The sequence below is a fragment of the Gracilinanus agilis genome, chromosome 6 (genome assembly GCF_016433145.1).
Source record: "Gracilinanus agilis isolate LMUSP501 chromosome 6, AgileGrace, whole genome shotgun sequence".
Taxonomy (NCBI): Eukaryota; Metazoa; Chordata; class Mammalia; order Didelphimorphia; family Didelphidae; genus Gracilinanus; species Gracilinanus agilis.
Window position 1 is genome coordinate 79897229 of NC_058135.1, and position 27129 is coordinate 79924357.

General features: G+C 38.8%; 1 protein-coding gene across 1 annotated transcript in view; it reads right to left on the reverse strand.

The window, feature by feature from the left end:
* Window positions 1-27129, reverse strand: part of TENM3 (teneurin transmembrane protein 3) — a 598624-nt gene that overhangs the window by 150689 nt on the left and 420806 nt on the right. The window contains exons 6-10 of the mRNA XM_044682283.1: window positions 22226-22440; window positions 10119-10329; window positions 9520-9621; window positions 9144-9338; window positions 7254-7454 (exon numbers count right to left, since the gene is read on the reverse strand). Coding sequence (XP_044538218.1) covers window positions 7254-7454; window positions 9144-9338; window positions 9520-9621; window positions 10119-10329; window positions 22226-22440 — 924 coding nt within the window. The remainder of the gene's footprint in view (window positions 1-7253; window positions 7455-9143; window positions 9339-9519; window positions 9622-10118; window positions 10330-22225; window positions 22441-27129) is intronic.

The following is a 27129-nucleotide window of genomic DNA, read 5'->3' on the forward strand; positions in this document are numbered from 1 at the left end:
TCTGCAACCTTTGCTATTATTAATTCTGAATAAGGTTTCAGTCTACATGTGAACGTGGGAGATCACTACTGGCAGAGCTTGGGAAGAGCACACTCTGCATTAAATATATTTTCTCTCTTCATAATAACCATATCATAGCCATTTTGTATATAGCTAAAACTGTTCACTTTTAAAGAAGATGGAATATCAAGATAGGAAACCCCTTGAGGGCAGGGGCTGCTTCATTTTTGCTTCTGTAATCCCAGTAGCTATGATAGCGCCCACAGTGCCTCGTATATAATAGGCACTCAATAAATGTTTGTTGTTACTGCATCATAAATAAAATTATATGTGAATGAGAACCCATGATTTAAAAAAAAAACATCCTTACCTTCTGTCTTAGAATCTTTATTGTTTCTCCAAGCAACTCTCTAATGTTAAAAGATAGAGATGAGTTTCCTAAATGCCTGGCACGGTGGAGATTCCATTCAAGGAATTTCCTTTAATGTTAGAAACATCAGCCTGGAAGAGGAGTTTGGAGGAGATCTCCAGTCTTATTAGTACAAGGAAGTGTCAGGACAAGAGGCTCCCTCTACCAGCGCAGGCTGGCATCTTCTCCACAGCCCATAGTCTTAGTTGCCCAGGGCATTGGAAAGGCCATTGCCTTGCTTAAATTCATACGGCCAGTATGTGTCAAGGGTACAACTTGAATTCAGGATTCTCCAGGCTTCCAGACCAGCTTTCTATCTGCTGGAATCATGATGCTTCTCCGATCAATAGAGCACAAACAAAATACATATTTATTACCTAGCAGTTTAGCTGGCCTCCTATCTGTAAAGTCCCACTTTCTACAGGAGCCTTTTCTGATTCCCTTTAATGCTAGTGCCCTCCCTTTGTTGATTCTCTTCAATTTATCCTGTTTTTAGCTTGTTTATACCTAAATGTTTGTGTGTTGTCTTCCCAATTAGACTGATTTTCTTGAGGTTAGGGATAATGTTTATATCTCTAGACTTAGCAAAACATCTGGCACATAATAGGTGCTTAATAAATCTAGTTTATTGACTGACTGGCAGATCTATCTTCATTTTAGGAGGAGGAAATGTATCCACACCCAGCAGAAATGACTAATTACACACTATCAACCCTGCTATTTATCGACCCTATTTACAAAAGCGTACAGTGAAGGTAGAGTAGCACTTAGAACAGTGCCTTTCCCATGGGGCCACTCTATCAATGTCAGCTGATGGAAATAATAATCTCCCCTCCTACCCATTTCGTCTGCCATTCAAGGCCTTCTACCAGTTTACTAGCTTCCCTAATCCACCAAAAAGTCATCTTTTGTTTCGTGAGCATTTTAGCTCTCACTTGTCCACCTGCACGGAAGGAACCAGTTACCTCTTGAATTAGCCAAACCCCATCCTTCAAGAGCACTCTTCATCCAGGGAACTTTGCTAGCTAGCCTCCTTCAGGCCACCGAGACGGTACCATCTCCTCTGAATTCATTTTATTTAGGCATTTGCAAAGTGTGAGGCTGCAGAAGTTTGGGGATTTGGAGTCTGAAAACCCCAGGTTCATGTCTGAGCTTTGCCGCTCACTACTCCAATTGTACGGTTTGGGTAAGTCACTGCCTCTCAGGCAAGGATCATTTGCACTCCTGACTTTACAGGGTTGTGGTGAGAGGAGTATTTTGAAAGCCTTTAAGCACTATATAAATTTATCTACTGATTTTGTGGGAAGAACCTTGGAAGAACAAACACATTTTTACACATTTTCAACAGACTAGCTTATTTTTTTTAGAATATACTTAGTTGTCATAAAGGAAGGGCCCTTATTATAAAGGAGTGGGTGCTGGTGGGTAGTCATAGTGATGTGAAAAAAACAGTCAATGAAACGTTAACAAAATATACAGAAGGGAGAAGGAAATTCAGAAGGGTGCAGAGTACAACCGGCCAGTTTTGCTTCTCCTATGTTAAACTTTCTATTGCTTAAAAAACCCAGATACCAAAAAAGTTCATATTTCATGTAAATCTTTTTTCCTGTTTTTGTCTTTTAAAATAGTTCATACATGTGTTGAGAGTTGTTCAATTCATAAGAAGAAATAAAATCCCAAGAGCACTGAATCTGAAGTTAGATGGTCTGGCAATGGCTACGAGACCTTGGGCAGATTACTTCATCTCTAAGGACCTTAATTTCCTCATATGGAAAATTACAGAGTTGGACTCTCTGACCCTATTCTAGATGGTCTTAGTTCAAAATCTCTGATCCTGTGATATCTATGATTCCAGCTGTGATCCAAGATCCAACCACCCTGTAATAGCTTTTTTGTTATCCTGGGTTATTATCAAACTCTTCAAGCACCTACGCCTTGCCTCTGACTAGATTGGAGGTTCCTTGGCATCAGAATATTAGAGCTCTGAGGCATGGTCTCAGGAAAATGATTTAACTTGCCTTTAACTCAGGGATCTCATCTGAAAAATGAAAGGGCTGCCCTTGAGCAAAGCACCATAGATTTAGAGCTGGACGGTACCTTAGAAGCTCTGAAGTCCAACCCCCTCATTTTGTAAATGACAGGAGTAGGTTACTTGTCCAGGGTCACACAAAGAATACATATCCAATTGGGATTTGAACTTAGGTCTTCCTGACTCCAGGATTTTATCCTTAACCACAATGCCTCAAAAATACTATGATCCTGTATGTGTCTACATCTGTGGAGGGTTTGTGTGTGGGTGGGTGGAGGGGAAATGGAAATGGAAATGGAGTAGAGAAGGACAAAAAAAGATGGGGGGGGGGAAGAGGAGAGTTGAGACAATGGAGGAGATAAAGAAGGAAAATGAAACATCATCCTTACTTTTAAGAAGTTCATACAGGGAGCCAAAATTGCTAGACCTTCCCTACGAGGCCACCTCTCATTACTCTTACACACAAACACAACAACTAAAAGGCGCCATGGATAGAGTACCGTGCCTGGAGTCAGAAAGATTCATTATCTCAAGAGTTCAAATCCAGGCTCAGATACTTACTACTCTTACTAGCTGTATGACTCTGGAATAAGCCATTTATTCCTGCTTGCCTCATTTTCCTGTAAAATAAGCCATGTTCTAGAGGAATTGGGGGAACATTAGATGAAGTTGAGGCTTTTTAAAGCCATTCACCTTTGGGAGAGAATACTGTAGTAGTCTCCCTTCTCTCCAGGGTGGGGAGAGGCATACAGGAAGGCTAATCTCTCTTCCATACATGGGTAGTTATCTCCTATGAGGGAAAAGATATATATCTATATGCATGTATGTGATATATGTACATGTACATGTACATGCATGGCTTTTTATGTCTATCTCTCTGGTATGCATGTAATTGTTTGCGGGTTGTGTCCCCCATTAAAAATGTGAGCTCCTCGAGGGCTTCCTCATTTTTGTATGCCCAGTGCAGAACCCAGTGCCCTGCACACTGTAAACACTTACCACTCGCCAGCTGCCCAGTGTCTCTCATTGCGCCCACTTCCAAAGCCCAGTTCTCACTCTTTGGTTCCATTTCGGCACACAACCACAAATGTATTCACTGTCTGCTCTTCCACTACTCCCAGACTTGTCTCTCAACTACCAAATGATCAACACCAGCTCTGGGCTGATTTACCGAGGCTCCTAGAAGCTGCTGTGGAATCACCCCTTGACACCTCCCTCCAGGGAGCCCCTTTTCTCTCCTCCATAGTCGTAGCTCTACTGGATCCCCAGGAACCTACCAAGGTGTTCGGTAAGATGATTAAGCTTCATTTTTCTCAATTTGTAAAACAGAAGCACTAGTAACTCTGCAATATGAGATCAATGGGAGGGTTAATTAGACAACATCTTCTATTTTTTTCTTCCCTCCTAGGAGGGAACTACCCATGTGTGGAAGAGAGATTAGTCACCCTGTACCCCCCTTGCTGCCTTGGAGAGAAGGGAGAATGCTACAAAGTTCTCTAGCTAAGAAATTGGGGAAGAGCCTGAATGAGACAGATACAGTTTGACTTCGGCTAATTTTCCCCTCAATTCCCCAGTGATATGAGAAAGGCTGGGAATGGGGTGCTGTGTCGTCACCATGTTAATACAGTGACAATTGTCGTTGCCCTCCAGCCTCAGGAGTATACTAGACTTTTTTCCTAGAGACCTACGGGGCTTTTTTGCTCCCTTTGGACTCTGGTATCAGGGAACTGTAGTCTGTTGAACTGTCACAAATGGGTAAGCCATTTATGTAGAATTCAGGATCTTTTGGGGAGATCGATGTAAAAGTTACAAAGCACAAGCTTTTCCATTTATGACAAATGGTCTACGTAAAACAGTTTTTCCCTACCATAATGTGTAGTCAATAAATACTAATGCCTGTAATTGTTTTCAGCAGTCTAGAATGTACTTAAACTGCATAGTTTATGAATGTCAGAAGTATAAAAAATGAATAACCCAGTGAAATAGTTTAAATTGGGTGAAAAATGACCTCTTGATTTGATCAATTTTGTGTAGTTTCTGCCTTGGGTGGGGAGTGGTGGTGAAATCGTCATCATTTACTCTATTACTGGCTCAGAATGTTTTCTGACCTCGTCATTTGATAGAAATTGTAGCTTGACCACTCCCCTCTTCCCCATCCCAATCTGGACTTTTCTGCACCAGTCATGCTGGACTCCTCACATCACCTGGCTCACATCCCTACTGAAGCATGAGGTCCTTGCTCTTCAAAGGATGGTAAGGGGTGGCAGAGCCTGCCTCCAGAAAACACTGCCGTTTATGCTTGGAGGTAGAAAATAAGCACGGAGAAGGAGAAAGGGATGGTTTCCATCTTAGTGAGTAAGCAGAAACCTGGCTAAGGTTTCCCGGCTGGGAGTTACCAAAAGAAAACATTCCAAAGAGTTCTGAAGTTCTGAACTGAACTTAAGAGCAAAAGGTCCTCAAATCATCTTTTTGTTGGCACAGAGGGGCAGTCTACTTGGAAAAGATGAGGGCCAGGGGATAGCTAGGGAGCAGAAAAGTAAAAGGCAGACATTTTGTTTCATGAAATGAGTTAGGCAAAGAGAATCCATTTTTATGGGTGTGATATATGTTGTTACTTTACCTTCTCACTCATAGGATGACACATCATGAATGTAAATACACCTAAAGTCATCTACTACAATCCTTTTATTTTATAAAAGAGGAAAAAAAGAAAGAAACATTTATACAGCTCCCACTGTATGCTAGGCACTATGCTAAGCTAAAAAATATTATTTGAGGTAGTCAAAAAAACCTGGGAGGTAGGTGCTATTATTATCTCATTTTACAGTTGAAGAAACCAAGGCAGACAGAAGTTAAGTGATTTGTCCAGGGTTACACAGCTAGTTAAGTGTTTAAGACCAAATTTGACTCCAAGCCCAGCACTATTCAGGACACAACCTTGATGCCTTAGAAGTGAAGTGACTTGCCCAAGATCACAGAAATCACAAATATCAAAGGAGGGATTTGAACCAAGGCCTTCTGACTCCAGTCAGCATTCTTCCACTGTCCCACACTGCTCACTGCTGTCAATCCCTACATTATGTATGACAGCTCACTTTTTCTTCCAGCCCTTTGAGAGTCTGGAAAGCCCTTCCCTCCTCCTGTCAGCATCCTACAAAATGTTCAAAATCTCCTGGCCCGCCTTGTCTAAGAAACCTTCCCTAATTATTTTGTCTTCCAGTGTTATTTGACTCCCTTAAACTCCAAATACTCTTAAAGAATCCAAACATCGGTCATTGACTTATGTTGCTTCCCCCACAGATGGAAGAGAGTTCTCCTTATGTGTGTCCTTGGCTGCCCTCTAATTTTCCCATGTGCTACTTTTACATCCTCAGTAACATGTGAGAAAATGAATAAAGAAACTGTCATTATAAATTGTAAATTGAATATAGAAAGTGTAAAGTCTTTGAGGGTGGGAACTATTTCTAATACTTCTCATATATTCCAAAAGTCTTAGTGTAATGTGAAGCTATTAATGAGGCCTCCTACAGCAATGGGCAATTAATAGGCAATAAATAAATAAATACTAGCTAATTAAGTAAACAGGAAGTACCATTTAGAACACAAATACACTTGCTATTATTAGAAAAAAGATCCCTTTTTTTGGAAGCTTGGGATAGAGAGGCATGATGGGAGGTATTTCTCTATGTGTATGTCATTAGTTAATGTCATGTTTACACGTCTGTTGACAGCTGAAATTATTTGTTTGAACTGAGGTCTCCTTAGTTTACCATTATCGTGACTTGTCTGTCAGGAAGAGCCAGATTGTAGCTGAATTTCACAAGTTAAACAAAGCCTCCCATTTCTTACCAGGGAAGACTGGTCACATCCAGTGTTTCAACTAAGAAATTCAATTCCACCCAAGAAATATTTAATAAGGAACTCCTATGTAATGTGTAGGGCTCTGTGTTAGATACTAGGACGGGCGACAAATTACACATTTCTGCTCCTGAGTTCACTACAGGGGATGTGATATATGCTTAAATACATGTGATGCAAAGGAGAACGGGATAAAAGTGAAGAAAAGAGTGAGAGATAATGGTCTAAGAAAATCTGAGAGGGGAGCGATTAATTCTAGTTAAATGAATCGGGGAAGGCTTCATGAGGAGGCAGCCAGGGAGCTAAGGGCTATAGGAAGTAGATTCCAAAAAGCAGAGACTCAGATTTGTATTTAACAAATGATAAAATGTCTATTCTATATATGTTGCTGTGCAAATAATAGGAAATGGACCGGGTGTGTGTATACCATGCCATGTGTTCTTATGGCAATAAATAGCTATTTTTTAGAGGAACACAGTGGTCCATTTAGTACTAAATCTCCTCCCCACAAAGGATCCCAGGATCATAGATTTAGAGCTAAAAAAGGATATGTGAAGTCATTGAGTATGATTCCTTAATATTACATATGATTCACCGATGCTCAGAGTTTAAGCAACTTGCCCAAGTACACCCAGCCGTAAAGAGCAGAGCTGGGATTTGAGCCCAAGGAACCACCCTGGAAAACTAGTATCTATTTCCATGAGAACAATACACAGGAATGAGACGTAAACTCCAAACCAACCCTACATTTAATTAGATCTTTTTCTATTTATTCCTCGTTTGTTTTTTTTATGTGACTAGATAAAATCATTTTATCTTCCTAAAAAATTCTTTTTTAAAGAGTTGCCAAAAGTTTTCTGAATTCAAAATGTGGAACTATTTCTAGGTCCTTTAATCATACAGGGACATATGTCAGAACACGAAGCCCTCATATGACACTACACTGATTGTCCTTACCGTTTGAGCAGTCCGGGCCAGTCCAGTTTGGGTCACAGGTACAGGTGCCACTTTCCTGAAGGTATGTTCCATGCCCAGAGCACTGGTCTGGGCACATAGTCTTCAGGATCTCGCAGTTGTTTCCACCCCATCCTGGGTTGCAGTGGCATTCTCCATGGATACACACCCCATGATTAGAGCAGCCTGGGTCTAAACAGTCAGCTGTAAAGAAAGGAGGATAATTTGACTAAAGAAATCTGGAATGTATAAGAATATCCATATCATTAATAATTTTTCAAACAGTCCCTCCCCTCAAGGAGCTGATACTCCACTAGGAGAGTCCACCTGGACATGTAAACATATATACAAAAAAGGCAGAGATTCAGGAGAATCTACTAACAGACTGAGGGATGAGGGGGTGGAAATCAGGACAGACTTCATGTAGGAAGTGAAAGAAACCAGGCAAGGGTGAGGGCATGGGGGATGATCAGAGCAAAGACAGACAGAGAGAAAACGGATTGATGTGTGTGAGAGAACAGTAAGAAAGACCAGAATAATTGGATCAATGAATGCTGGATGGAGAATGTCTAATAAAGACGACAGAAAAGGTAGGCTGGGTCTCAGTTCAGAACAAGAGCTCGATTCCCTTTACAGACAGTCAGACACATATTGGGTGTCCTGATGGCAACCGTCCAGCCACCAGAATCTGTTGACAAATTCCGAAGAAGCCATTGTTAGCGTCTGGAAGAATTATACAGAGAAAACAAGTGACATCCTAGATAAGAGGCAGCAACAGCCTCAAAGCCATTTAGGTAATTGAGAATCTTGGGAGGATTTGCAATTTTCCTGAATTATACTGAGATGCACTTAAGGTTTCAGACTTTTGCTCTCTCTTCTGCCTAATCAGAAAAGAATAAGTATTGGATTCTCTGTAACAATCAGTATCCACTGACCTAATCCACTAAGACAGAGTTCTGACAGCTGGGTAGGACCCTCAACCTGTTTGAGAAATAAATGAGTTGCATACTCTCTAGCCTTCTTAATTCACTTTAATGTGCTTTAGATGACGAGATTTAATTTAGCAATTTGACTCAATAAAACTTTACACTTGTAGGGTCAATGGTCTGAAAATTTAATTCCAGAGGCTTAATTGCATTACTTTGTACGTGCAGATCAATAAAATCAATTTGATTGAAGAAGGAAAATGGTGCTTTTCCCTTTTAAAAAAATAATTTGAAATTCAACAGTGCTCTACATTGTAGCATCATGAATGTCATCATCAGATACTGTTCTGGGATTCACAAATTATGTGATACTCAGTGTGACATCAAAATCAGCATTGATGTTAGAAATGCCAAAATGCCTCATGAAAAAAGGGAGTGACAAGAATTATCCAGGAGTTAGTTCTTTTGAGATATGTGGGGGGAAGGGGAGCATCACAGACAAGTTCATGTGCAGGTCAGATTTCCTTTTTAAAAATTTTTTAAGTTAGGGGGAAAATGTTCACATTCTTAAAATCAATGCTTCCATGACTAATGTGATGTTTTAGTCTTTTAGTCCATTTTCAGAGAGGGGGGAATCCAGGCCCATGATTTCAGGGGAACTCTGAGGAAAGAACTTCCTCTCTACTAAAATAGAGTGGCACCTTCTCAGATAGAATTCACAGTCTTAGAAAGTTGCTTTATAGAAACGGTAATCATAATGACTTTCAGTAACACTGTGCTTCAAAAATCCCAGACGACATAAAATCGCAAAGCTGGTTGGAACAGAAAAAGAAAAATCCACCAAAAAAAAAAAAAAAAAAAAAGAGGGGGTGGTCCAAGGGGATAAATTCCCAACTAAGAAGTCTTTGGTGTAATAGATTTCTTTATGAGGATAACAATAGGCATCTGTAAATATGTACATGTTTACCTTCTTCACAGTTTTCTCCTTTGTATCCCGAGTTGCAAGCACAAGAGCCCATAATACAAATCCCACGACCCCCGCACTGAGGGTCAATACACTGGGTGGTGGGCACATCACACTCAGTCCCCTTCCAGCCGCTGAAGCAGAGACAGCGGCCTTTGGAGTATTGCCCATTTCCGCTACACAACACTGGACAGGCTGCTGTAAAATAAAACATGACAGAAGAATTAACAACCATCTTTCTCATCAGGCTAGGGAAGAAAAGAAACATCCCTGGAACAAGCCACATGGCAGTTTCTCTTCCTCAGTTGCTTTCTGGACTACTTGTATTCCTGCAGTCGATTTGTATTGACTCAAGAAAGGAATTGGACTAAACACATACCTCTCGAACAATCGGGGCCCAGAAATCCTGGAAAACAATGGCATGTCCCAGAAACACATTCTCCGTTTCCATGGCAATTCCGGGGGCATTCGACCACAGACTCTGAAGAAAGGAGAAAGAAATAAGACTCTTATAGGCTGCCTCCCACCAGAACGCCAAGAAGATTCTACAACTGCTCCATTTGGGGTACACGCGGAAGTGATTATAGGTTCAACAACTTTTTTTTTTTTTAGTAATCTCTACTTGCCGTGAGTTATTAAAACAGATGAAACAGTAGAGTCATTTTAGATTAAAATTTCAAATTAAAATTTGAGCATTTAAAATTTTTCATTTAATGTAATCGGCTCTCTTTAGATATTTCTTTCCCTATTATTTTCTTCCTCTCGTTTCTTGGCAAGTGAGAATCGTGGTTTATTTCTCCTATGTTCATTACTAAACAAATTTAAAAAATGTATTTCTCACCTTTTAACCCGTACTTTGAAATGGTGGGAATGAACAAGAATAGCAAAAAAGAATCTGTGGAAACATTTTCTTCCCTCCCTATTCAACCTGCTGTTTAAGTTGTAGTTTTACAGAAAGGCTCCGAAGACTGTTCTTACCTATAACGATGGTATTAAAAGACACCTGCTCGACATTTTTCCCATCATTATAAAAAGCCAAATGCCAGATTCCAGAATCCAAGTACTGTATGAAACCAGCCTCGTGAAGACTGACGGATCTAGTCTGGCGACCGGCTCTTTCTGACTCAAGCAGGTTGCGCTGTTCTCTTGCAATTAACCTGCTGCCATCCAGAAGCTCCACAAAGTCATACTGTAGAAGGAGAAAGTCAAGCCCATTAGTATTCAGCAATTAAAAATGCTTTAAACATATTATTTTTTTAAGAAAACTCTTTCACTTAATAAGTAAAATGTTGGAAGAAAGTTCCAACCAGATAGCTAGATCCAAAGGGCAAAAACCTATGTGTGTCCACCAGGAGAATGTTTAGACAATTAGACATCGGACACTGTGTTAAAAATAGCAAAGTATTCATCCTCTCCTGTGATCTCAAAGCACTCACCACTCCTTTTAGGCACTTAAATGCTAATCACATATGCACATCTTTTTTTAAAAATACCATATAAAGGTCTATAAAGCATTTAATATACACCTTCATATTTAAGCCTCATAAATTTCCTCTGAACCAGGTACAAAAAAAACCTCATTTTACTGACAGGGAAACTGAGATTGAAAGAGATTATATATTAAGTCATAGATTTGAAACCTAAAGGGACCTCAGAGTTCATTTAGTCCAACTCTCTTTGTGTGCATGTCTGACTTCTTGGTGCTAACATTCTTGTGGATAGGAACTAGATTTTATCTTTATTTCTGTGTCAACACCTAGAACAGAGCTTTCTATATATCTCATATTTCATACAGTGAATAGAGCAATAGAGGAAGTAAAAAAGATTCAAGTTCAAAACTAGCTTCAGATAATTGCTAATTGTGGGATTCTGGATAATTTATTTATCGTACCTCTGCCTTAGTTTCCTTATTCATATAATAGGAATGATGATAGAAACTACCTCCATGTAGTTTTTGTTTTTGTGAGGATTTTGTGAGAATAAGATGAGTTGTTATTTGTAGAGAATTTGCAAAATTTAAAACAGTATATAAAGTGTTATTATATACATAAATAATACATATTATGTCCAAGAATATATGCTATATATGACATATATATTATTATTAAGTGGTTTTTATTTGAATGAAGGATGGTTGAATTTCTATTGAGTGAAACCATATGCATATATATATACACACATATATATTTATATCTATCTATCTATCTATCTATCTATCTATCTATCTATCTATCTATCTANTATTATATGTCTATCTATCTATCTATCTATCTATCTATCTATCTATCTATCTATCTACACCCATGCATCTATATCACCTCACTCCCTCATAGGACAGCAGACTCTCCAATGCTATTTAATCTTGGAATTGTCTTCTTACTAAGCAATCAATCAAAAAGCATTTATTATGGGGCAGCTGGGTAGCTCAGTGGATTGAGAGCCAGGCCTAGAGACGGGAGGTCCTAGGTTCAAATCCGGCCTCAGCCACTTCCCAGCTGTGTGACCCTGGGCAAGTCACTTGACCCCCATTGCCTACCCTTACCAATCTTCCACCTATAAATCAATACACAGAAATTAAGGGTTTAAAATAAAAAAAAATTTAAAAAAAAGCATTTATTATGAGCTTACTTAATATGCCATACTCTACCAAAAAGAAAAAGCAAAAATGGTCCTTGGCTTTGAAGAGTCTACATTTTTAAAGACTATAAATGGTCACAGAGTTTCAGAGTTGGAGAGAACATCAATAGCTTTCTAGCCCAATCCATTTCCCCTACCCCTTTCTCCATACCCATCATGACAAATGATGGGTAATTGGCTTATCCTGAAAACTACCAATGAGGGATAACTGACCATTTCCAAAGGCAAGCCATATCACTTTTTGGATAGCCCTCACCTTTAGGCAATTTTTTTCTGACATTAAGCCTAATTTCTTCTCTTTATATTTTCTACCCATTGCTCCTGATCTCCAAAACGAACTGAAGCTAATGTTTCTTCCACACTGAAGAAGGTTTGAAAATTAGGGACATGGACATCTTGTTTTCTGGCAAATATTCCAAGGCTAACATCCTTATTTTAGTTAGACCACCAGACATTCTGGCAAGACCTTTTATAGTCTTATGACTCTGATGTTTACACTGCAATTCTTGAATTCTTCACATAGACAACTTTCCCTCTCTCTCTGCCTCCTAGAGTTCCTTGAATCACCGAAGACTCAGTTCAAGCACCACCTCCTGAAAAGGCTTTTCTTGACCAGCTCAACTGCAATTGTTTCCTTCTCCACCTTCAAATTCCCTTATAATGACCATCAATATTTTGTTTATCTTTGTTTCTGTGTCTATATCTAGAACATTGCTTTCTGTATACTAAATATTTCATATGGAGTTAGGTTGTACAGCAGACATGTGTACGTGTTGAATGTAAGCATCTTGAGGGCAGGAACTGTTCCATTTTGTCTTTAGGTTTTCCTCATTTAGCATGGTGCTTGCCACAAAGTAGGCACCTAAAAAATGCTTATTGCTTGATTACAAGTAAACCAATAAACCCAAACTACATAATAACAAGCTATCTATATGCTTCTGATAAAAAGCAGACCAATTGGAAAATTAAACTAATTGAAAGGACTGGAGCATAGGCAATAACACCAACCACCTTCAATAAGTATTTGTGAACAGCCAATTATCATTCAATTTAATCTGTTTCGTTAAGAACAGTCATAAGCATCCAGGGATGGATACATTTAACTGCTGAATTCTGCTGGAATTAGGAACAAAAGAGATCTCACTTTGAAAATTCTGTAAAATTTAGGCTATAATTGTGTGGTTAAAAGTGTGCACAAAGAGAAGTCCCTATAAAGAAGATAACACCGAAGAAGCTTCCTATTAGACTTTCATGAAGAATAATTTAATTTTAAAGTAAGTTTCTAATAGCTGAGGTTATTTGGTTTCCATACTTTAGTTTGATGCTTACCTGGAGACAGAAATCTATGGTGAAAGGTAAATTAACAGAAAAAAGGAAGGAAGGAACAAGCATTTATTAAACGATTACTATGGGGCAGGGCGTTAGGCTTAGCACTTGCAAATATTATCCCATTTGATCCTCACAACAACTATGAGATGGGTGCTAATATGAGCTTCATTTTACAAATGATGAAGCAGAAGGAGATGAAGTGACTTACCAATGGTCTCAAAGCTAATAAATGTCTGAGACTGGACTTGAATTTGGATCTTCATGACATGACTTCTTGACTTAGGTCTTCATGATCCAGGGTTATATCTCCTGCATCTCCTAGGTATTTGTCTATCCATCTTTCTCTTTCTGTTTGTGTCTCTTTCTATATATCTTACATAGTTCAGAGATTTCCCAAATAACATTTTATCCAAAGTCTACAGGGTAGTGAATTAAGCTCTTTAAAAAACACACATAAACATACTTCAGTGTCTAGTCCAGTGTCTGGCACATAATGAATGCTTGTGATTGGGTAATTGAAGTTGGGATAAAATCAATTCATGGACCATGAGTATTAATGATTTGTAGCACTAGCATAAGACTGGGAAAAAAAGAATTCTAGGTAGTGACTCTACTTTGGTAAAGACCAAATAGCAAAAGAATCATCTAGAACATCAAGTGGTTAAGTGACTTTTTCAAGTCACAAAGCAATGACAACAGTTACTGACTTCAAGGACACACTCTACTGAGGGCAACCAAAAAAACTCTACATATTACTACTACCACTATTACCACTTTACTACTACTACAACAAAAATGGTGATGAGGATGTCTTTTTCTCCTCCTCCTCTTCCTCCTCCTCCTTCTATACTATACACACACACACACACACACACACACACACACACACATATACAAAATATATACTAAGTGTATGTATAAAATAAATACAAGATAATTTTGGGGGGGAAGTGATCAGAAGAGGCTTCATATAGAAAATGATAATTTAGCAGAGTTTTCTTAGACAATGAGTTACAGAGCTGCATTTCTATAACTGGGAGTTCCCTACACAGATGAATTCACAGATCTCACACTTCCCTCCTCCCCCACAACTCTTTTTCTACATCCAAGGATGACACAAGTTCATAATAATATGGCATAGGGCCTGGATCTGTGGATCCACTGAAATATAGTATAAAAATTCCTAACTCCTAGAGGAGGAAACTCCCTCTAAGCTGGTAGGTTGGCATCTTCTCTGCCAAGTAAGAGTCTTAGAGAATCACCTAAAACAGAGGGGTCAGCTGGGAACTGGGAACTGTTTAATAAAATAAATAAAAATACAACCCAGATAATGTTCATTTGTGGTTTTTCTAAGTCAATATGTGGCCTGCAGACATCTGGTCCATTTTGAATTTTAACACCACTGACCTGTGAAAGACTCACAAGGATATTTGAGGTCTTGATAAACATTAAAAACATGTTTTTCAACTATATATACAAAAACATGGCTAAAGAAGAGGCAATGATTAGGCTACACAAATGGATGATTTTTGGAACTTTTTCATTAATATACTATATTTTATATATACTATACTTTATTATTTGAACACTCCTTTTCCAATATCTGTGTCTTTATCCCTGCTTCCATTAGGCATCTGGTTTCTTGCTAATAAAATTTGGAATCCTTGGGGGGGAATAAGATAACTGATTAACCTCTCTCTGGTTTGGGGAGATGGGGAAAAGGAGCAACTCACACTTCCAAGTATAGATTAACTACTGATGGAAAGGAGCCATCATGGAGAACCAGGATGGCAATCCCAAGAACTAGAGAGACTGAGGCAAGGAGACAATGCCCAAAGTAGAAGCAAGGTCAAAACGGGCCTAGCAAGGAATAAGGATTTTATGTATAAAAAGAGAACGACTTTTGTTTGTGACACCTGCTGGCCTCACTAGTACAGGTTTCTTTTAACCCTGAATTCCCTTTAAAATTCCCATTACTGGATGAACTGAATTCTATCCTATTACTGGATGGAATTCCCGAACTGGATGTAAGTCTTCTCCACCCCCAACCCCCTACAAATCCACTATCTTATAATCTTCTGGTGGAATCTAAATAGCAGCATGTCAGGTCAAAGTTAGAGTTACAAAGTAAGACTTAATCCTGTTGTTTTGGGAAAACCTATCCAGTGTTTTCATCATTCAAAGATTTAAATATTTACTCAAACAGGTAAAAGGGAAGCAAAAAATTATATAGAATAATTTTTTTCTTGTCACATTGTATAAAGGATCCCATTTTTCTTATCATATAACACAGTTTCAGAAAACAAATGGAAACCACTTCTGAACAACGATTCTCTTATAATTGCTGAATGGAGACCAGAGGAATGTTATTGAAACGATGTCCAAATTGAAAAAGATCCTCTTTACGTTACATGCCCTCCTGTATCACCTTTACAAATCTCTACTAACAGCAATGAATATAAATGGGAAAAGTATGTCTGACTCTAGGATCATGCTAACTTTTAAGGTATATCAAGAGTTACGCACCCCACATTCTCACACTTCCTTCCAATAGGTCTTACAGTGCTTCATATATAGCTGGATAGTTCTTAATTCCTAGTTTTGGGTTCTTTCTGTCCTATTATTTTTTGCCTGTCTAAGGTGGTCTTCAATGCTATTTTCAACCTCCTGTCCCTTTGGATGAACTTGGGTTTCATTCTACTTATGCCCCTTTGAATTTATTCCTTTCTCTTTCTCTATCATTGGACTCTTCCTTAAGAAACAAACAAAATTTATATAATTTAATCTTCACAATAACCCTGGGAGATAGATGCTATTATTATACCCATTTTCCAGATGAGGATGCTGAAGGAGACAGAGGCTTAAAAGTGAATTGTATAGGATCACACAGCTAGAAATTATCTGAGGTCAATTTTGAACTCAGTCCTTCCCAATTCCAGGTTTGGTGTTCTCTAACCACTCCATGACCTAACTGCCTCTCATCACTGGAGTCTTTCAAACATTAGTTGCCCGAGCCCACAAGAGCTGGCCATTCACCTCTCTGCACGTTCTCAATGGAGTGCTTGACAATGGTCAAATTGAACAACCTTTTGCTCATAGAGTGTGAAACACTGACTTCATCACCTATTCTTGTTCTTTCACCGCAGCTTCTGTCAAGGGCATCCTTGATAAAAATGCAAGAAGGAAACAGATGGCTTTCAGAAAAGATTTGCAACAGCTGATATCTCCATGGCCACACAGCTGATGGAAAGGTGTATAGAACCAAAGACCACTCAGCGTTTATTGTTCCTCAACTACTAAAGAAAAATGGATGCACCAAGGCAGTAGGCAGCCTTAAAGGCTTTCCTCCACTGAGGTGAATTTCATACATCCGTGTATGAAATTACTTTATAGACACAACTCCAGAGACAAATGTATTCAGTGACCCCCTAATTAGCAACACCAAGTCAGGGATACTGCAGGAAAATACGTGCTTAATAAGGATTTCTCTATTATGAAGGATGTCCTGCAGAGGCTCCAAATGGAAGAGGGATTCCCAATAGATCAAATTCATGAACTTACTTAAAAGATATTTTAATAATTATATTTCAATATAATTGGTTTCCTTCACAATCTGATTTCATGCATTTCAAAACATTCTGAAGAAGGGGTCCATAGGCTTTCCTATAAGCAGCCAGGAGGTGCCATAGTGCACAGAGTACTGGCCCAGGAATCAGGAAGCCCTAAATTCAAATCTGGTCTCAGATTTAAACTAGCTTTGGACCTCCTGAAGGGAATTCACACCTATTAAGAGAATGCCCAATAATCCATAGAGGAAAAGCAATAGATAAAGTGTGTCTATTGTCTGATCAGTAGGTTTGACCTGAAAAGGCTCTGCAGGTGGACATTCAGCTGGGTCTAGAGCAGTGATTCCCAAAGTGGGCGCCACCGCCCCCTGGTGGGTGCTGCAGCAATCCATGGAGGCAGTGATGGCCACAGATGCATTTATCTTTCCTTTTAATTGCTATGAAAATTAAAAAAAAATTATTTTCCAGGGGGCTAAGTAATATTTTTTCTGGAAAGGGGGCAGAAGACCAGAAAAGTTTGGGAACCACTGGTCTAAAGTTTAAAATGAGGAAGAGACTGGGCTGTAGTATATTTGGGAAATTATCTATCACTTTCTACAATCCCAAGAGACTCTCTGACACAAACCCTATCATTTTAATATCAGCATTCATCCAGTGACATGTCATGGACCACCACACTCTTCAAAGAATCCAAAGGGCACTGGAGAGACCTACAGCAGGCATAAGTAGGTTTTAATTTATTACCAACAATAGCTACTCAGAAGAAGCAGTGGAAAAGATAACCAGAAAATGTCTGATCAGAGGAAAAGGTCAACTATAGCAAGCATGAGGGATAGCAGATAGTTCAGAGCTGTAAATATCTTTGGAACATTAAAAGATCCAGGGTAGGACTTCCATATTATCCACATGATATACAGATACCCATTGGAAGACTGGGAAGAAAGAATGTAAATGCCTGGAGGGCAGAGACTCCCATTTTTGTATTCCCGACCCCTCAAACAGTGCCTGGCACATAAGAAATGCTTGTGGAAGGGGGCAGCTAGGTCGCTCAGTGGATTGAGAGCCAGGCTTACAGACGGGGGATCCTAGGTTCAAATCTGGCCTCAGACACTTCCCAGCCGTGAGACCCTGGGTAAGTCACTTGACCCCCATTGCCTAGCCCTTACCACTCTTTTGCCTTGGAGCCAAAACACAGTATTGACTCCAAGATGGAAGGCAAATGTTTAAAAAAATAAGAAAGAAATGCTTATGGATCAACTGATGGAAAGAGACTGCCTCCATCAGTGAAAGTACAGACTCATTAAAAATCCTTGTTTTAATTTGTATCTAGAGAAAAAAAAATATAGTATAAGAGAATGAACTTTGGTATTCCGGTCCTGTCTCTACCACTAATTCATTGTATAATCTTTAGCAAGTTATTAAATTTATTTGAGCCCCCAGTTTTTCATCTGTAAAAAGGACAAGCTTGAATTACTTGACTGTTAAGGTTCTTGTCATCTCTACTATCCCATGGTTTTATCAAACTACTATGATAGAACCATATTCTTCAATCTGACATCTCAAACTCAACATGGGGTGGGGGGCAAGGGAGGAATTAAGCCCATGGAAAAATCTAGATTTGCTGCACCCTTTATATAATATAACTTTAATTAGAGATTTGTATGGATCAAGGGTCTTATAGATTGCAAAACCATTTTAATTGTAATTTCTGATGAGATGGAGTAAGTTTGCTGCATCAATGATTTAAATCTTCCCATTATTCCTTTGTTATTATTTTCAGCTTATCTTCTGGACTGACTGTATGCTCTTTTTGAGGCTCAGTTTAGTAGTAGATGTCAGGGAAGTTGTAGAAAATCCATTTGGCTATCTAAATGGTGACTATGAAGACACAATTTTCATACTCTGGATAAAGTCCACTGCATTTCACCATAAACAGAGCCTTTTCTTCAGTGCAAACTGCTCAATCTCAAGCTTTTTTTTGAGGAGGCTAATTTGCTGAAAGGACTTTTCAGAGTCCTACAAAAGCAACATGAACTGTGAGGAGAGCCTTACAGTGAGAGTCCAGGAGAATTCATGCAGAATTAATTAATGTTCAACATGGCGGCACACTTGCCTCATATGGTTTGAATGTACTTGAAACAGAGATTGAAAAGTTTTTATCACATGCACGAATAAGTATTCCCCTTAATGAGTTAAGCATTTATGGATGTGATTTTCACAATTTCCAGAGTGATAATCAAATGTGCCTTTTATTATACATACACTGCAGAGGATCCTTCTGAATGTTTCTTTTTAAATAAACTTTTTAAAGATAGAGTTTTAAATTTTATGATGTAATAGGCATTACTTTGCTTCATAACTCACTAATGACATCCTAACTGCTAAGCCCAGTAACCCCTTTCCATTATTCATCTTCCTTGACCTTTCTGCAAGATGGATCACCAACAGTGCCCTTTTCTTGGTTGCTCTCTGCTTCCTTGGCTTCTGTGGACTCTCTCCTAGTTCTTCTCTGACCTCTCTGGCCATTTCTTCTTCATTCTCTGGCTAACCATCCTCCATCTGAACTAGAGGTGCTCCCAAAGTTCCCTGCACAGTCTTTCTGCTCACATGAGTTAGTTCACGATCTCTATCAAATGAATTCAAAATCTGCCTCCCCATTCTCTCCCTCTTCCCCATCCCCTCCATAGATAACGTCTCCATTGTCACTTCAAACTCATGATGTCCAAAACTGAGCTCACCATAGAATTATAGTATGTAGTGCCTGAAGTATGGTGTAGTACAACATTCTTATTTGATAGAGAAGGAAACTCTTTAGTCCCAAATATGCCTCTTTGTCTATCTTTCCTATTTCTTTTTTTTAAAATCTTACCTGCTGTCTTAGAATTGATACTGTACTGGTTTCACAGCAGAAGAATGGAAAGGAGTAGGCAATAGGTGTTAAGTGACTTGCCCAGGTCACACAGCTAGGAAGTGTCTGAGGTCAGATTTGAACCCAGGACCTCCTAGTCTTTAGGCTTGGCTCTCAGTCCATTAAGCCGCCTTGCTGCCCCCTTCCCTATTTCTTTTGAAAGTACCATCATCTTCCTTATCACCCAGGCTGGAAATTTCAGTCATCTTTGACTCTTTCTAATTGCTTCACATCTCATATGCAATCGACTGCTAAGTCTTTTCAATTTTACTTGGTAAGAGCTCTCACATTTGCTTGGCACGTAGTTTGAATTTAATAAATGCTTATTGACTGACTATTTGTTTTCCAGACTACCATCCTCAGGTCCTTTTTTTTTAAATCATTTGTCTAGACTTTGGTAACAGCTTCCCAAGCATTCTCCTTCCCTCCAGACTCCTGTCTTCCAAATCTATTCTTTACAGTTAAGAGAGCTGCTAAATTAATCTTCCTTATGTACAGGTATGATCAAGTTATTCCATCTCTTAACATCCTCTCAAAGGCTCCCTTACCTGTAGGTCACCCACACCCAGCAAAATGTCGCTGTAACCCATCACTCTCCTTTGATTTTGCTCTGATCCTCTTCACATTGATTTACATTCAGTCAAAGTACCGCACATCCCACCAAACTCAACTTGCCATCACTAGCTTCCATGTTCACAAAGTCTGTCCTCAAGTTCTGAAATATACTCCTCCTTCTTCTCTGCCTGTGGGAATTCTGCTTTTCCCTCAAGGGTTAGCCCAGTCACCAATCCCAGCCACCGCTGCTCATTCCTCCAGCTGAAAGCCTTCTCAAAGTGTTCTAAAGCACATTGTCAAGGGACAGCTGGGTAGCTCAGTGGATTGAGAGTCAGGCCTAGACACGGGAGGTCCTGGGTTCAAACCTGGGCTCAGCCACTTCCCAGCTGTGTGACTCTGGGTAAGTCACTTGACCCCCATTACCCACCCTTACCACTCTTCCACCTAGGAGCCAATACACAGAAGTTAAGCGTTTAAAATAAAAAAATAAAATAAAAAAGTAACCGCCCTTGGCAAACAGTTTTGCATCAATTTTAATTTTAAGGGTAGGTGATTTCTAATTTTTGAACATGAAAAACACCTGACTAATTTCCCACTTTAACTTTTAGTATAACATATCACAAATGTGATTATTATAATTATGGAGTAGCTGCCCTGTGAAGTGTAAGTTCCTTATCGCACTTTGAGCCCTCAGGCAGAAGGCAGTTGATTAAATATCAAGGATGTGCTAAAAGCTTTCCTGTATCAGCAAGAGGCTGGATGAGGTGAGGTCCTTTTGGATGCTAACACTGTAGGAATATCTGCTCTTAAGACAGCCAAATCTAAGCACATAGACTTAGAGCTAGAAGGTGCCTTAGAAGTCATTGTTTTAATTCCCTCATTTTTCAGAAAAGGAAGATGAGGCCCAAGGAGGTTAAGTTATTTGCCCAAGGTCAAAGGCAGGATACGAACCTAGGTCCTCTTACTTCATAAACAGTGTTCCCCCCCCCACAACATTATGCACCTGGGTGGCTCAGTGGATTGAGAGCCAGACCTAGAGATGGGAGGTTCTAGGTTCAAATCTAACCTCAGACACTTCCAAGCTGTGTGACCCTGGACAAGTCACTTGACCCCCATTGCCTACCCTTACCACTCTTCTGCTTTAGAGAACCAATACACAGTATTGACTCCAAGATGGAAGGTAAGGGCTTAAAAATAAATAAATAAATAAAATAAAGGAATGATACTACATTTGCTTCTCCACAAAGACTCTGTTGCTTTTCTATAATTTATTTCTTTAATGGCACGAATGACACAGACAAGTATCAAATTTTATGCCAATATGACTATCCTGATATAATTTCCAATACCACTATTTTCAGTCTTTTTATTAATGGCTAATAACAATTAGGGTATAACTGTATTTAAGAAGATGAATCCCAATTTGAAATGAATTGCCAATTTGTCAAATTAACATTTATGAAGGGAATCACCTCATCGCTAGTTTTGCAGAGGAAAGATCCTTGGTGTTTGAGTCAGGAGATTTGGGCTCAAATTCTGGTTGTGTGATCCTGGTCATATAATTTCCCGGGGTTCAAATTCTAGTTGTGATTCTTGCTGGTTGTGTGACCCTGGACAGATAATTTCTTCTCTTTGGGCCTCAGGTTCTTCATCCCTAAAGTGGAATCTGTAATACTTGCATTCTCTTCCTCACAAGGGTGTAATAATGGAAGTTTTGTACATTTTAAGGCTGGTTAAAAAAGCTCTTTCTGTTGTTATTTTTTTAAACTTAGTTTAGTTTACTTAGTTGTGTACTCAAGTTATTCTTACCATGGATTAGGTCACCTTCGCATTCTGCTACCCCTATATTTATAAAAATAATCAGATTAAGTGTAGAAGGGAATGCTTTTCTTCCAAAAGGAGATGTAATCATCTCACATGAAAAGAAAACAGAAGCCAATGTGATCTTCATTCTTGATTTTCCCCACTGTGAAGGATCAGGGCAAAAGAGGCGAGTTTGACATAAGGCTCAAGTCAGAAAACCGAATAACTTAAAACATGCAAACTGGTAGTTTTCATCTTACTGACCACAGCAGGGAAGCTCCTCTTACCTGGGTATGGGAAGGTGGCAAACCTTTGCGGCCATATACTCCAATCAGTGCATCCTTCTGGAGGGAGATATTGAATTTAAGAAACTGTGGCTGATCAATAAAGAGCTGTGACCTCCAGAAAATCCCTGGAGGAACCTCTTGAACCGCTCTCCGGCCAATATCAAGTTCTCCCGAATCTATGGTGTTATTTTCTTGTGCAAATCCACCTAATTTTCCTGTGTGTAAAGATATCCACAGGGAGACAAGAGAAAAACAAATGAATGGATTATTAAACTTTTACAAAACAACAAAACTCTCTGGCATTCCACATTCTTACTATAATGCTACCCAAAGATGTTCACTTTAAAGACTAAATATTTTGGTTTGTCAGTCCTGGTCCAACACATTCCTTAAGATCTTTAAGTCAGAATCCTTTGACTTTCCCCATGACATGCCTATTTACTGAAGCTGCTTTCACACCTACCGTCATTCTTGATCACTAGGAACATAATTATCTTACAAAGTATGTCTTGTTATTTTTTAGGAGAGATTAACTCTGGTACTAATCAGTCATTTGAAACATGCTGGAAAGTGTAAATTGAGGAGAAATGGATTATTCCACCTCTCAAGGCAACCTGGAAGTAAACAATAACAAAAGCAACCAATGGGATGGATAGGAGTAGTTTTCTCAGAAATATATTAGTATAAGAGAAGAATTGGATATAGAAGTGAAGAGGTTGAAGAATAAAGAATAGAGGGGCAAGTTTCTATAAGCATATATTTTGGAAGAGCAAAACTTATCCTTTTGTGCACATCCCTCCTCCCAACTTTCCTTCAAACAGGTTTTTCTTTTCTATTTCATGCACTGTCTACTCATCTTCAATTTTCAGAAAATGAAGCATGATTAATTATACTGTTCCTTGAAACAATGGCATTCTTTTAGCCTCCCTACAGGTAGAAGGCAAGTTCCCAGATGAAAGGGATTATTTTATATGTATGTATGTGTGTGTGTGTGTGTATTACTGTTATTTTTTTTTTGGGTGGTGGTAGTGGTGGTGAGGGTCTTTGGGTGTCTACCACTGAAGATACAAAGATCAAAAAACAAACAAACAAAAAGAAACACCTTCAGCCCTCTGAGAACTTATATCATATTATGAACAAAAGGGAAAATAATATGTAGGTTCTTTTTTTTTCTTTACTCATGGATTTCTGGCAGTTCAATGATTCTTAAAATTCTCTCTCCCAGAACTGTTTTCCAGGTCAGTTGTATTCAGTAGGAGGTACCTTACATTTTATTCTTTTTTTCAGTCTCTTGACTTTGTTTCAATATTATTATTTACTATGATCTTAGCTTCGGTTATTTATTATAGTAATAATCATTAATATGATAAATATAATATCACAGAATATACATCTATTTGATCAATTCTAATTTTCAGAGAGTTCTTTTTCTTGGGTAAGGTTTTGTACCACTTGTTCCAAGCTATTAATTGACTTTTCTTAGCTTTTTTCCATAACTCTCATTTCTTTTTCCATATTTTCCCCTGCCATTCTCATTTGGATTTTTAAAATTACTTTTTGGTTTAAAAAAACTATTTCTTTACATCTTCTACTGATTCTAGTTGGGCTCGTAAGAAAACTGCATTTTCTTTTTGAGTCTCTGCTTATAGAGGTTTTAGAGTCATTCTCTGCTTTTGGATTTGTGCCTTGAGCTTCTCTGTTACTATAACTTTTTATGCTGGGACACTTAAAAAATAGTGGTGTTTTTTTTTTTTGCTCATTCTTCCAGTCTGCTTCTTGACTTCCAATTTTATTTTTGGGATAGGGTCCATAAATTTCTGGAGAGTGTCTGGGCTAAGCTTTAGTCCTCAAAAGTCTTTCTGATTTCTTTTTTGGAGCAGTGATGTGTTATTCCAGGATCTCAACGGGGAGGGGCTCAGTACTCCCAAAGTAATGTGATCCAGGACAAAGATTGCTGACTGCCCTACTGGTCCAAGATATGAATGTTTCCGATTCAGATTTCAGGAATCAATCACTATCAGCCCACGGGGAAGTGTGGAGGTTCAGAGTAACTAAACTACAAGGTTCTGCTTGAACCTGAGATTCCTATTCCACTATCAGCTTCAGTCTGGGCTAGAGGTTAGAACTCAGTGACTCCTTGCTCTGTTCTTAGGATCAGAATCTGAATTTGTTCTCTCAGTACATAGCAAATGTCTGAATGGCAACCATTCATCTCTACAACTCCTGGACTCAGTCCACTCTGGATATGTGATTCACAACTGGATAGTGAGTGACAGAGCAGCCAGATGATATTTGCTCCTCCTATTCCTTGCATCCTTGGCATCTCTTCCTGCCCTGTGCTTCCTGTCTACCCTTTTTTAGCCCCTCAGTCCCTAGGGAGTATAATGCTCTGGACTCCTTAATACAACCAGTCCCCAGTCTCTGTAGACCTCTCTGTCTCTCTTTGCTGACAGAGGCTGGAAAAAATGACTCACTCATGACACTTTTTTTGGATTTCCAAATCAAAATTCAATCTAGTGGGCTTTCTAGTTGGTTGTCTTTCTTTTAGCCTCTCAGCTATCTTGGTTCTGTCCTCTGGACTAAATGATTTCTTAGCTTTCATCCAATTTTCACATTCTAGGATTCTATGCTAACAATCTATTTGCCACTTTGCATTTTACATTTCATTTAACAAATATTTATTAGGAACCCACTAGAGGTAAGATCTATGCTGTGTTAGGGGTCAATGGTGAAGCAAGATACAATCTCTATCTTGAAGAGATTTTGAATCTAAGGATTAATCACTTAATGCTCTACACAAAGCCATTTTTTTAAAAAAAAAGCTAGCTTTTATTGGTCACCTAGAATATTTCTAGAACAATGGGGTCAATTTTCTTCATTGATAAATGTCAAAGAAATTAGGAAAGTCAATCTCTTGACCTCCTTAAACCATGTAATATATTTCCAAATCAATTGATAGAGGAACACAGAACCTTAGATAAAAGAGGGGAGCATTCCTACTGGTCCTTGAAGAGAAGGGAAAAGGCCATTGGGAGTGTTCTCCCAGTATTTTATGTCACATAATCTATGTATACTTTGGAGTCAAATATAAATTATTTTTATATTATTTGCCCTTTGGGAATATTCACGATAGTGCTTATCTCCTTTAATTCCAATAAATAACATGTGATGATTCAATGAAACTGAAATGTCTAACTAGACAATATGTACCTCCTACTGATCACACCTACTGTGGTGAATCAATTGATTCTGAATTAAGCTTGTTTTACTGTATGACTATTTTAAAAGACAGGTGTAGGTACTTCCATTAGAATCCGTAATTACAATGGAAGGAATACAGACGCTGGAAATTTTTCATTTCTTTCAATCCCCTTAGCCCAGCAGTTTAGATGAGTTCAGCCTTCCTGCTTGTAGCCTTCGGGTCTGAACTTCAGGGGACTATGGTCTTACTGTGGAGGATTCTTGTCTCAGTAAATCCCTTCCCACACAGAGCTAACAGCTTGGCACTACTGATCTTTAAGTCACAGTGCTTTAATTTGGTCAAACCAAGTGTGGTAGTTGATCTGAGCATTCTGAATGCTCTGTATTGATTGTAAACACACCTGGAAGTCAGCAGGGTCTGGACACAGATTGATAAACTGGGAAAATAATCCTATATCCCATTCCACTGTCGCCTATTCCCCCACTTATAGAGAAACTTGGGTATAGGAATCTCTCATTGTGTCCTGAATTGTGGAAAGCTTTGATATCAGAAGACCTACAAAAGCTGGGTTAGTCCTAGTTTTCCTTTCATTTCTTTTTAAAAAATTAATTTATTTGTTTGTATATGCAGTTAACTCTTCCCTCCATCAGAGAAGGCATCATTTGACCAAAAGAGATCACACTTACACATATAAAACTACGTCTCGTTTTTATTTACCAGTTCTTTCTCTGGAGGTAGACAAGTCATTCTTCAAACAGAAATACTGTTTCTATATATAATGTTCTCTTGGTTCTACTTGTTTTACTCTTCGTAATTTCATGTAGATTTTTTCATGTTTTTTTCCATAATTAACCTGTTCAGCATTTCTTATGGCACAGTAATAATCCATCATAATCATATGCCACAACTTGTTTAGCCACTCCCTGACTGATGGGCATCCCTTTCATTTCTTACTGAGCACAACTGCCTCCAGTGCCTAAACCTGGCAGTTTCTCTCCCCATTCTAAGTCCCAAATAACAATCGAGATGTCTACAACTTTCAGAAAGAAAAAATGGAGGAAAGACAGAAAAATAAAGAGACGGGGCCATTAGAGGGTCCTCCATTATTCTCATCTCAAGGCACACAGGTTTGGAATCAAGACGATCAAAGTCTTCACAGTAAGGATGAGACTACCACATCTTGAAACACAATAGAGCATTGCCTCGAAGACTTTCTAAATGTGTCCCATGGAGCTGGAACGTGGGAACACTAGCATTCTGCTTCCTTCTAAACCGAGATTTTCCTTTCATCAGTAAGTATGTGTCACAACAGCCTTAATGTCTTAAAATATAGTTGTCAGAGTGTGAAAACAGAGACACACACACACACACACACACACACACACACACACACAAAGCTATTGTTATTTCTTTCTCTTTTGTGATACTCAGTTTATATGACAAAACATCAGCAAACTGGCATTTTTAGGTAACTTAAAAAAGGTGTGGGGGGGAATGGCATTTAAAAAATCAGTTAGTACATATGCATTTGTAGACCAAAGATGCTCTTAGTTCTCAACTAAATCTAGCTCAAAACCCAACAGAACTCAAGCTAATCAGAGTATTTAAAACGACACTGATAATTAGGAGGTTTGAGACCTGTTTGAGATGTAATTTGCATTTGAAAAGCATCTAAAATTACAAAAAGTGAAAAATGTATTAC